Here is a 10,000-nt window from a genome sequence, read left to right as displayed (position 1 = left end):
TTCTTGAGTGCAGTCTCTCTACAGTGGCAAAGAGCTGTGCAGGGAAGGAGGGCGCTTGCACACTTGCATTTTGTCTTTCATCCTTTCTTGCATCCATAACGAATCAGTTCAAGACATGTCTCCTCTATAAGTGGTAAGGTGTATCGCAGTATCTCATCCTGTTAGAGCATGGCAGATCGGCAGTACGTCAACGGTGTCTGCTTGAAGTCTACCTGCTATTTCGTGGGCTGCAATATGACATTAATGGTTTCCTGAGCCAAATAAAATCCAAAGCTCCTTAGATTTTAGCTTTTCAGCAAAGTAAATGGCTAGCAAAAACACATCAGTATTTGCTGTTCTTTTAAAATCTCTTGCTGAGTGCAATCTTTGGCATGCAGAAATAATCGTTTGTCAGCTTCTTCTTGTTTTCATTTATAAATGGCAGGTTGTGGTTGAAGTGCTGATGGCAACTGATGGCTTTTTTTTTGACAAGTTGAGATTATTGATCTCATATAACATCTAGTCTTTGCACTGATTAATGATAAACGGAATGAATACATTGTCTGCATATTCTTGACAAGTGCACGATGCACCAGTGGAAGGACGATAAATGCACAATCAAGCAGTTTTGCTTCTTTAGGTGACGTGCCAAATGACTGTGTGGAGTTGTTTTCTATCTGCTCAATGTTAGATCGGTCTGCTAATGATTTGTCAGTGACAAGATCGTCATCATCCATAAAACTCTAGAGACTTGTTTTTACTTAAAAACATTGTTCACCTTCACGTAAAAGCTCTGAGTAATGATCTACCTCCCTCCCGGAGTAGAGAATAATAGTTTCTCTTGTGCTAGTTTGCATCATTCCAGCTCCTGTCCACCCACTCTCGCTAATGCCTAAGATATCTAAGTCATAACGTCGCATTTCAACTGTGACTTCTGCCAGCTTGCCAGCACTGTAATTGTTCAAACAATCTAAAATCTATTTTCGTCTCTGCTTTTGCGGCAAACAGATATTCTCTCATTTTCCTGTCATTTGCTTCCTTGTGGCTTTCCACACTGCCATTTATAGGAGCCACTTCCGTTGGCTCTGAGGGTCCAGTGTTCGTCTATGAGTTCATTCTAATTTCCTTCGTTGCTGTTTCTGTAACAATGTTTGTTTTTTTCTCTCCCTAGGATTGGGTTGTTAGCCCTACACAAAACCCCCAGACTTGGAGGACCAGGATTTATTTTGGAGATTCACTCTTAGGCTTGTTGCTCTCCCGAGCTAAAGAGTCATTCCCATCCTTGTTTTTATTATGGAGTGTCCTTCTCCTGGCTAGTTTCTCTCCCGAGCTATAGAGTCCTTCCTACTCTTGATTTAATTTTGGAGTGACCTTCTCTTCTACCTGAATAATCTACACAACGTTAGGCTAAATTTGTTCTAGATCTCGAGCTAGATATAGATCTAGATCTTGTTCTAGACGCTATGAGTACAGTAAACACTTTCACATCACAGTCTTCACACAAACCTGAAGCTTTTCTTAACATTGGAGACTACAAAAAAAAAACATAGTCAATTCTAACCTTGTCTAAATCCTTGAATTCACATTGAACTGATGATTAGAGCGTTACTAAGCACTAAGTTATCAGAATATTTCCTACCATTTCGCCCGTTCCGTCCATTTGATTATCTATTTCTAGTCAACGAAAAGACATAGCATGCAATCTGTAATTCCATAGCTACCTAGTATATGCAAAACAGAGGAAAATGAGTCAGTTCCACAGTTAGTGAGTATTCATCACAATATTGTTACACATTGATGAAGGAATTACATCGCAACACCTGATGACCCTATGTATTTTTTTTTCAATCATCTGTTAAATTTGTGAGTGATGCTCAGGATCTGTGGGTTGTTTGCTTCGATTGAAAGGTAAGTACTCAGGTTGCTTCGGGTCGTTGGTTTACGATTATCGGTTGATATCAGGGGCAAAATATATTTAATTTAAAATTTTCGAGTCAAAAATAAAACCACTGAAATGTGTGCTCAACTAATGTTAATAAAATACACGATAATTGACGTAATTTCCAATAATGTATGCATTGTATGTTGATTGAATAACCCGAGACTCATCCTGTATGGTTGTAGCTTTTTAAAAAGGCAACAAGCGGTCACGGAGGAACCATCAATTGGAACAATCAATTTCCAGCTTTTTATGTCGGTTGAATAACCTGGGACAAATACTAAACGGCAATTGTTAAAAAAAGGCATCAATTTAAATAGTTTGAAAGGCATAGCAACAATAGGTCACGGAGGAACCATCAATTGGAACAATCAATTCCCAAGAAACTAGGACAATCCACACTCAAGCAAAACTGATGTATGGAAAGCCATAAGTCCCATCAAAAATAGGATGTCTACAAGATTTTGAAACCGCTGTATCTCTTTTAAATGAAAGAAATAAGCTTGCCTCTATTAAAATTCTTAACCTGGAGATTAAACTGCGTATATTACATATGTTTAATCACTTTAACTAAAAAGTGCAAAGTTAAAACATTTACCGTACACACTATATGTTGATTTGGCTAAATAATCTCTGCAAGCAAAGTTGCCCCATTTGATGGTATTTCAATTCAAATTCTAGACATTAGTGAGTAGATCAACCACAATAATACTTAGTTGATATACATATAACTATGACTATAAGACACATTATATCGTGAGTCTTGGGTATCATCGTGTATTTCGATATATACATGAGAAACAAAGCACACGATATTCTTTCCGAACTTGACTGTCAGGAAGATCCCTTTTTTCCCACGAATATTATTGGAGGAAATCCGGAAGGCGTTTATCTTTACTTGCTTGCTCGCTTATACTAATTGCAATCTTACTCTTTGGAAGGATCAACACAACCGTTATACAGAACATTACACAAACTTACCTTACCTTACAGGAGTTTCGTTTCCCTACAGAGGTTGAATAACATGGAATGCCATTCTTCACGTTCAATGGCCATTTCCGAGTAATCCATTATCTTTTTGCCAGTTGTTGCCTCCACATTTCCTATCCAGGACTTCCTTGGTTTGCCTCATGCCTTTCTGCCAGCTATTTCTCCCTCTAGCACTGATTTTTGGATGGTGTTGTGTCTCCGAACGTGTCCATAATAGTTCTCATGTTAACTTCTGCCAAAAATTTTTTGGACCTTGCTCTGCATCAATAAGAACCAGAATGTTTGATTTCTTTCTGGTCCATGGTATTTTCAGAATTCTGCGGAACACCCACATCTCAAAGGCATCAATTTTTTCTCCTTCGTTATGGTCCATGTTTCACGGGCATACAGGAATGTGAGCCATACGTGACATTTAGCCATACGCACTTTTGCTTTTGTTGATATTTTAAAGCTAGTAAGTATTTTTTCTAAGTTTCGTTAATTTTGTTTTGGCAATGTTGATCCTTCTTTTGACCTCTGCAATAGACCTGTCATCTTCTGTGATGTACTGGCCGAGGTATGTATAAGCCTGTACTTGTTATATTGCTTTTACGTCTACTGATATAATTGCTTTGGGATTTTCGTCTGATCGTGTGAATATCATTATTTTCGTTTTCTGTATATTAATTTTCAGTCCATAATTATTACTTTTTTTAATCTCATCTACTAGTTTCTGCAGGTCTTCTTTGTTTGTTGCCAGTAGTACTGTATCGTCTGCATATCTCAGGTTATTAATATTTTTCCAATCATAACTACGGCGTGCATCATCTCTATTTCTCTGAATATAAATTCTGTATATAAGTTGAAAAGGCACGGATAGAGGATCAACCTTGAGGACACCCCGCTTGATTTTCACTGGGTCAGATAATTCAAGCTTCTTATTTTGGTATTTTGGGTAAAATACAGATTTGCGATAATGGGAGTGTCATTTTCATCTATATCTATGGTTCTTAAAGTATTAATCAGCGTTTCGTGGTTTATGGTGTCGAATGCCTTGGAGTAATAAATTATAAAGCATGCGTACACTTCTTTTTGGATTTCCAGGTGTCTCTCAATCAAGATTGTGAGGTTGAAAATTGCTTTTTTGTTTCGCTATTGTTTCAAAATCCTGCTTGCTCTTCAGTGACTTCGTATTTATTTTATCCTTTATTCTTCTCAGTATGATAGTTAAAAGCAGTTTTAGTACGTGGCACATCAGACTTATTTTTTTGTTCTGTAGTCTGCATTTGCTTTCTTTGGGAGGATATTAGAGATAGCACAATTTGTAAATGTGATTCGTGTAATGTAATTCATTCATTTGGAAGGCATAGATACATATACAATAATATATACATATATAGATAAAGAGAGTGAATGTAATATTTTGCTATAATAACATGAATTATCAATTTGTGATAATAACATGAGTTATCGATTTCTGTTATTTTATAGGTTGTGTCTACTTACGGCCCAGGCGAAACACTGTATTAATCATTACTCACTACACATACTAGTTTTAAATGACATTAATTAATAATAACACAATGTAAGTGCTATACGTTTGCTATACGACTGATATATTTATTCCATACCCCTGTTCACACAATGTTTCCGACTTAATAGAATTTCGAGCTTACAACTAGAAAATGTTGGTGATAGGAATGATGAAATGGCAGAGAGCCGAGATAGCCGGGTCTTTGCTTATATAGAGATATGACTGGAGTTAGTGAATCCCAGAAACCAATGATGTTCCAGGATTTGTCAGTGTCAGGATGTGACTGGTGATTTTCTCGAGACCAGTCTTATTCTGCGCACGTCATAGCAGCTGGCGTCAGGTAATCTTATGTAATCCTAAGATAATTTTAATATGGCCTTTTGATCACGGGCGGTCGATTAATTTATTCGCCATATTGGTCTCCCGCCTATGGGCTGGACGTTAAGTTATGCGGTGTCATACTTGGGCGGTCTTTTACTTTTAGCAGATGGCTTTCTAATTATGACGAGGTAATAAACAATAAAACTATGGGCGACACTATGAGAAATATGCATTGAGTTATTTTACAATCCCGAGAAAGTTATGGAGAATTTGAAATAGATCACTACAGTTGCTTGAAATTTGATTTTGTTTGTTGTTTTGGGGATTTTATCTGCGGTGCTCCAAAGTTTTGAGCCCTAGATCTGTGACAAGGTTTGCGCTGCTCGTGTGTAGGGGTCAGTCAATTATCATAAAGAAACCGAGTTTCTAACATTTGAAACAATAAAAACTATACATTGTTAATAAAGTGATTGAATGTTTTATACCACACTTTGGAAAAGGACTATATTTCAACGTTCATTACTTTACTTGACATTTAAACTGATTCTTTATTTCTCCTTTATGAATCAAATTATGTCAGTTTTTGTCTCATATTTTTCCAGGTCTTCACTGTTGGTCTCTATATTATTTCTCTTACTCATTATCAAAAGAAACCCCCCTTTCACTTTAATTATTGAATTGTCTTTCATTAGATACCGTTTTATGTATACAAAGTTGCATTTTTAATGTTGTTGACTCTTAAAAGTGGAAACTTAATTTTGTTGCTCAGTATATATATTAGATAATGTTACGCAAACGAGCTGAACTATTTATTAATTTAAAAGATGATTTTTTAACACAGGGGGCCGTTCACAGGAGACCACTGACAGAACAAGAAAAGGAGCTAGACTCGAGATTCTACCGTATGTTCGAGAAGCTGGCAGGTGCTGACAAGACCATTGATGCTTTTGAAGTGGCGCAAATCTTATCTAAAGCGTTTAAAGAAGGTCAGTACCTTGTGCTTTCACTTTCTCATATTTTTATATCATTATTGATATTTTGACAATGTATTTCCCTTCCCTTTGTTCCGGGGTTTGTTTTTTTTTTTTTGCTTTTGTCTTTTTTAAGATGATGGATTGTGTATGTTTTATTTTCCATAATAAGGTCATTTATTCGTCATCATCATCAAGTAAACGTGCCATGAAACATTGATTTGCAATTTCGATTTTTTTGGGTGGTGAAATTCCAATTAGAGGACGGCAAAAAACAATAAATATACACCCTGATTGGTTGAATGCAACCACGTGAGATGTAACTGTTTGCTCCAAGTCAGTTTCTGTGCTGATGAGTCCGTGAGCAAGTCGATTTTCAATCGACAATATCTATAATAAGAGATTAATATGGTAAGAATATATTTAATTCAACTTTACAGTTGACAGTCGCTGTGATAAAATATTACTTAATAACGGTAAGATCATATTCAATGTGTTCGGAATAGATAAAGCTTAATGAGTTATTTAGTTGCAATGTTGTGGACGAAAAAATAGGAGTTAATTTGGTGTTATTCTAATTTAGCGGCATAAGAGATCATCTGTTAGAAGTTATTCCATAAACTAAGAGGCACAATGTTGTGTGTAGTTCGTTTTTCACCAAACCCTGAGTTGGAAATTATAATGGTGACAAACTTAAAGCCCTGAGTATGGCTTAAAAGTATTGATGCTATACGTTTAGCTAAAATACTCGCAACACCCGCCAGTCAAATTAAGCATCAACGAGCAAAACGGTGTTTAGCAGGTAATCTTTATAGTTTGATCGATATAATCTAGTGAAAACTAATCACTGATAAATTGTCTAAAATAATTAAAAAAAAAGAACTGAACGACGTCAACTTCGTTCCTTCTATAACCCTGAGAATAGCATTAATGTGTTGGCATTTGATGATACAACTTGTTCAGAAGTTGGAGCTTAGAGTAGATATGTATTGATGCTATGCGTCTAGGTAAAATATTCACAAAATCAGCAAGCCAAACAAAACTAACACACTAAACTGTGTGCAAACTTTACCGTTTATAGTCTGAATTATATAATTTAATGAAAACGTATCACTAACAGGCTGTCTAAAATAATAAAGAGCTGGCTAACCTGAACTTCGTTCTTTCTATAGCGGACGAAATTGCCTTTTTCTGATGGTTTTCACAATCTGGACGGGTTTCCCTATTCTACTCAAAACTTCTACGTTTGTTATTCTATTTGACCATTTGATGTTTAGCAATCTTCTGTGCAACCACATTTCAAAAGGTTCAAGGCGGTTTTAACGTTCCTTGCCTGAGTCCAGGTTTCACACGCGTAGAGCATAGACGAGAGAACGTAAAATTTGGATAACCTTAAGTTTCGCGTTAAATGTAATATTGGTGGCAAGGATGACTGGTCTTAGATTGCGGAAGGTGTTTTTAGCGATCGTAATTCTTTGTTTTATTTCTAAAAAATCTCTAGCGTCGTCCGTGATGGTTGCGCCAAGGTATTTAAACTTTTTAACTTGTTTGATGGTTTATCCTTTGCTGTTGAGGTGAACAAATAGATCTTGGTTGTTTTGTGGTTGTTTTTTTTTTTTTTTGAGGGGGGGGGATGGGGGGGGGGGTCCTCTAACGTCCATGTACTCGGTTTTCTTCACGTTCAGCAAAAGGCCCTTCGTTTCGCTACCAACCACTAATTTTCCAAGCATGATCTGAAGGTTTTCTAGAGTGTAAGTCATAAGAACTGCATCGTCTGCATGCCTCAGGTTCGTCAAATTCTCACCTCCATCACATCTGCCTATTACTTCTTCAATTTCTCGGAAGAGTATTTCAGTGTATAAGTTGAAAAGGTCTGGCGCTAAAACACATCATTGTCTCACCCCTTTATAATATCAAAAAATATGAGGTCTCATTGATACGATGCTTTTGCTGTAGATCATATCAAACAATTTTGTCAGAATGTCGACAGGTGAATAGTTATCACTAAATTATATCGATCAGACTCTAAACGTTGGAGATTACACATAGTTGTGTTTTGGTACATTAAATCCGGCTTCGGATATTATGACTATTTTACCTCAACGCAAAGTATCAAAACATGTTTTCTAAAAATCCTACTTCCAAGGATCTTGGTCCGAATTTCGGGGACTTCAGTTTTGTTGTTCTTCTTCTTGTTGCAGTTGTTGTTGTGTATATATATTCGTTTGTTTGTGTGTTTGTGTGTGTGTGTTTATGTGTGTGTGTATGTATGTATGAATGAATGTATGTATGTATTTACGTATGTATGTATGTATGTATGTTTGTTTGTATGTATGTTACATTATTATTATTATTATTATTATTATTATTATTATTATTATTATTATTATTATTATTATTGTTATTATTATTATGCCAATAAAACCGAATTTACAACAATATCGAGGAACAAAGAGGAATGGAAAAGAACAAAGAAAGTCGGCTCACTAATTGGAGACACCGAGGATGTACAAAGAAGAAAACAGCTATCAAACGCCGCACTCAGTAAACTCACCAATGTATGGATTAGAGGTGACAAAATAAAGAGAAAAACCAAACTGAAACTGTACCGTGCTCTTGTAAAACCGGTACTTCTGTCTAACTGCGGCACTTGGGCGTTGACAAAATCCGAAGAAGAACATCTGGATGCCTTCCATCGCACACAGCTAAGAAGGGTACTGGACATCAAATACCCAAAAAAGATCTCAAATGAATCACTCTATAAGATCACAAAAGAAAGACCAATCTCCCTTGACATTTTACAACAACGATGGCAACTTTTCGGTCACATACTACGCAGGGACAAAAACATACCAGCTAACCAAGCCATGTCGGGATATTTCCAAAAACACGGGAACCTTTTCAGAGGAAGACCGATCACAACACTCCCTGTGATCCTAAACAAAAACATCACAACACTTGGACAAAGCATTAGTCTCATAACGGCAGGGGACCTTGAAAATCTGAGAACCCTAGCGGAGGACCGGCAATATTGGAGACACCTCACACAGGAAATACTGGAAACAGCCAAGGCGACCCGATCTTTCGGTCGAGACGCGAAAGGCATCTAAGTCAAGTCATTATTATTATTATTATTATTATTATTATTATTATTATTATTATTATTATTATTATTATTATTATTATTATTATTATTTATTGCTACCGTTGTTATTGTCATCGTCGTTGCTGCCATGATATCACCATCATAACCACCACCATTATTATTATAATCGTCTTCATCATCGTCATCACCATCGTCGTCATCGTCATAATCATCATTATCATCATTACCATCATCATCGTCATCATCATCATCATCATCATCATCATCATCATCATCATCATTATCATCGTCGTCAGCATTATTATAATTTTTACCTTTGGGACATTCTGTTACAGATTTTGAACCTTCACCGTTCAAATTGATACTCCATTTTAGGAAATGGTATTATGTCAATGAATATGTTACCCTCGTTACATTATCATGTATATTTCCTGATTTAAACGATATATATATATATATATATATATATTTTAATATATATTATGTGTGTGTGTGTGTGTGTGTGTGTGTGTGTGTTTAAGTGTGTGATTTATCCACCCTTTATGACAATTGACCTTTTCACTTTATATTTTTGCAGAAACTGGAGGTCAAGAGTTTGAGATTGAGCATTGCAGGAGTATTGTAGCTCTGTTCGATGTATCCTTTCTTTGTTTTAATGAGTTAACCATATGTAGATAACTCACGGATGTAAACACCCCCCCCCCCCCCACCCCAACCCTCATGGAATAACAAAAAGGGGAGGGGGCACAAAATAAAACAAATAAACAAACAAAACAAAATAAAATACCAAAACACCAAGCACCTAAATATAACTGGGAAATAGAATTGTTTCGATTATAAATAAACAAATAGACAGATAGGATATATATATATATAGATAGATAGATAGATAGATAGATAGATAGATCGATAGATAGATAGATAGATAGATAGATAGATAGATAGATAGATTACATATATAGATCAGATAGATATATCAGAGGGATAGATACATTGGTTAGATATGTTAGATAGATATGCAGATTTCATAGATCAAATAGATTGATGAAATAGATGGATTAGGTATATAGATAGATAGATAGATTATAAATAAACAAATAGACAGATAGGATATATATATATATAGATAGATAGATAGATAGATAGATAGATAGATCGATAGATAGATAGATAGATAGATA

General features: G+C 35.8%; 1 protein-coding gene across 1 annotated transcript in view; it reads left to right on the top strand.

Moving 5' to 3' along the window:
* LOC144956788 (calpain-B-like) overlaps positions 1 to 10,000 on the top strand; it is a 57,643-nt gene that overhangs the window by 29,940 nt on the left and 17,703 nt on the right. Inside the window, exons 14-15 of the mRNA XM_078887506.1 lie at positions 5,584 to 5,728; positions 9,397 to 9,455. Coding sequence (XP_078743632.1) covers positions 5,584 to 5,728; positions 9,397 to 9,455 — 204 coding nt within the window. The remainder of the gene's footprint in view (positions 1 to 5,583; positions 5,729 to 9,396; positions 9,456 to 10,000) is intronic.

This window comes from Berghia stephanieae, chromosome 1 (genome assembly GCF_034508935.2).
Source record: "Berghia stephanieae isolate SIO BIC M18660-M18661 chromosome 1, UCSD_Bste_1.3, whole genome shotgun sequence".
In the NCBI taxonomy this organism is placed as follows: Eukaryota; Metazoa; Mollusca; class Gastropoda; order Nudibranchia; family Aeolidiidae; genus Berghia; species Berghia stephanieae.
The sequence above is the reverse complement of the archived record's forward strand: the minus strand, read 5'-3'. Positions and strand labels throughout refer to the sequence as shown.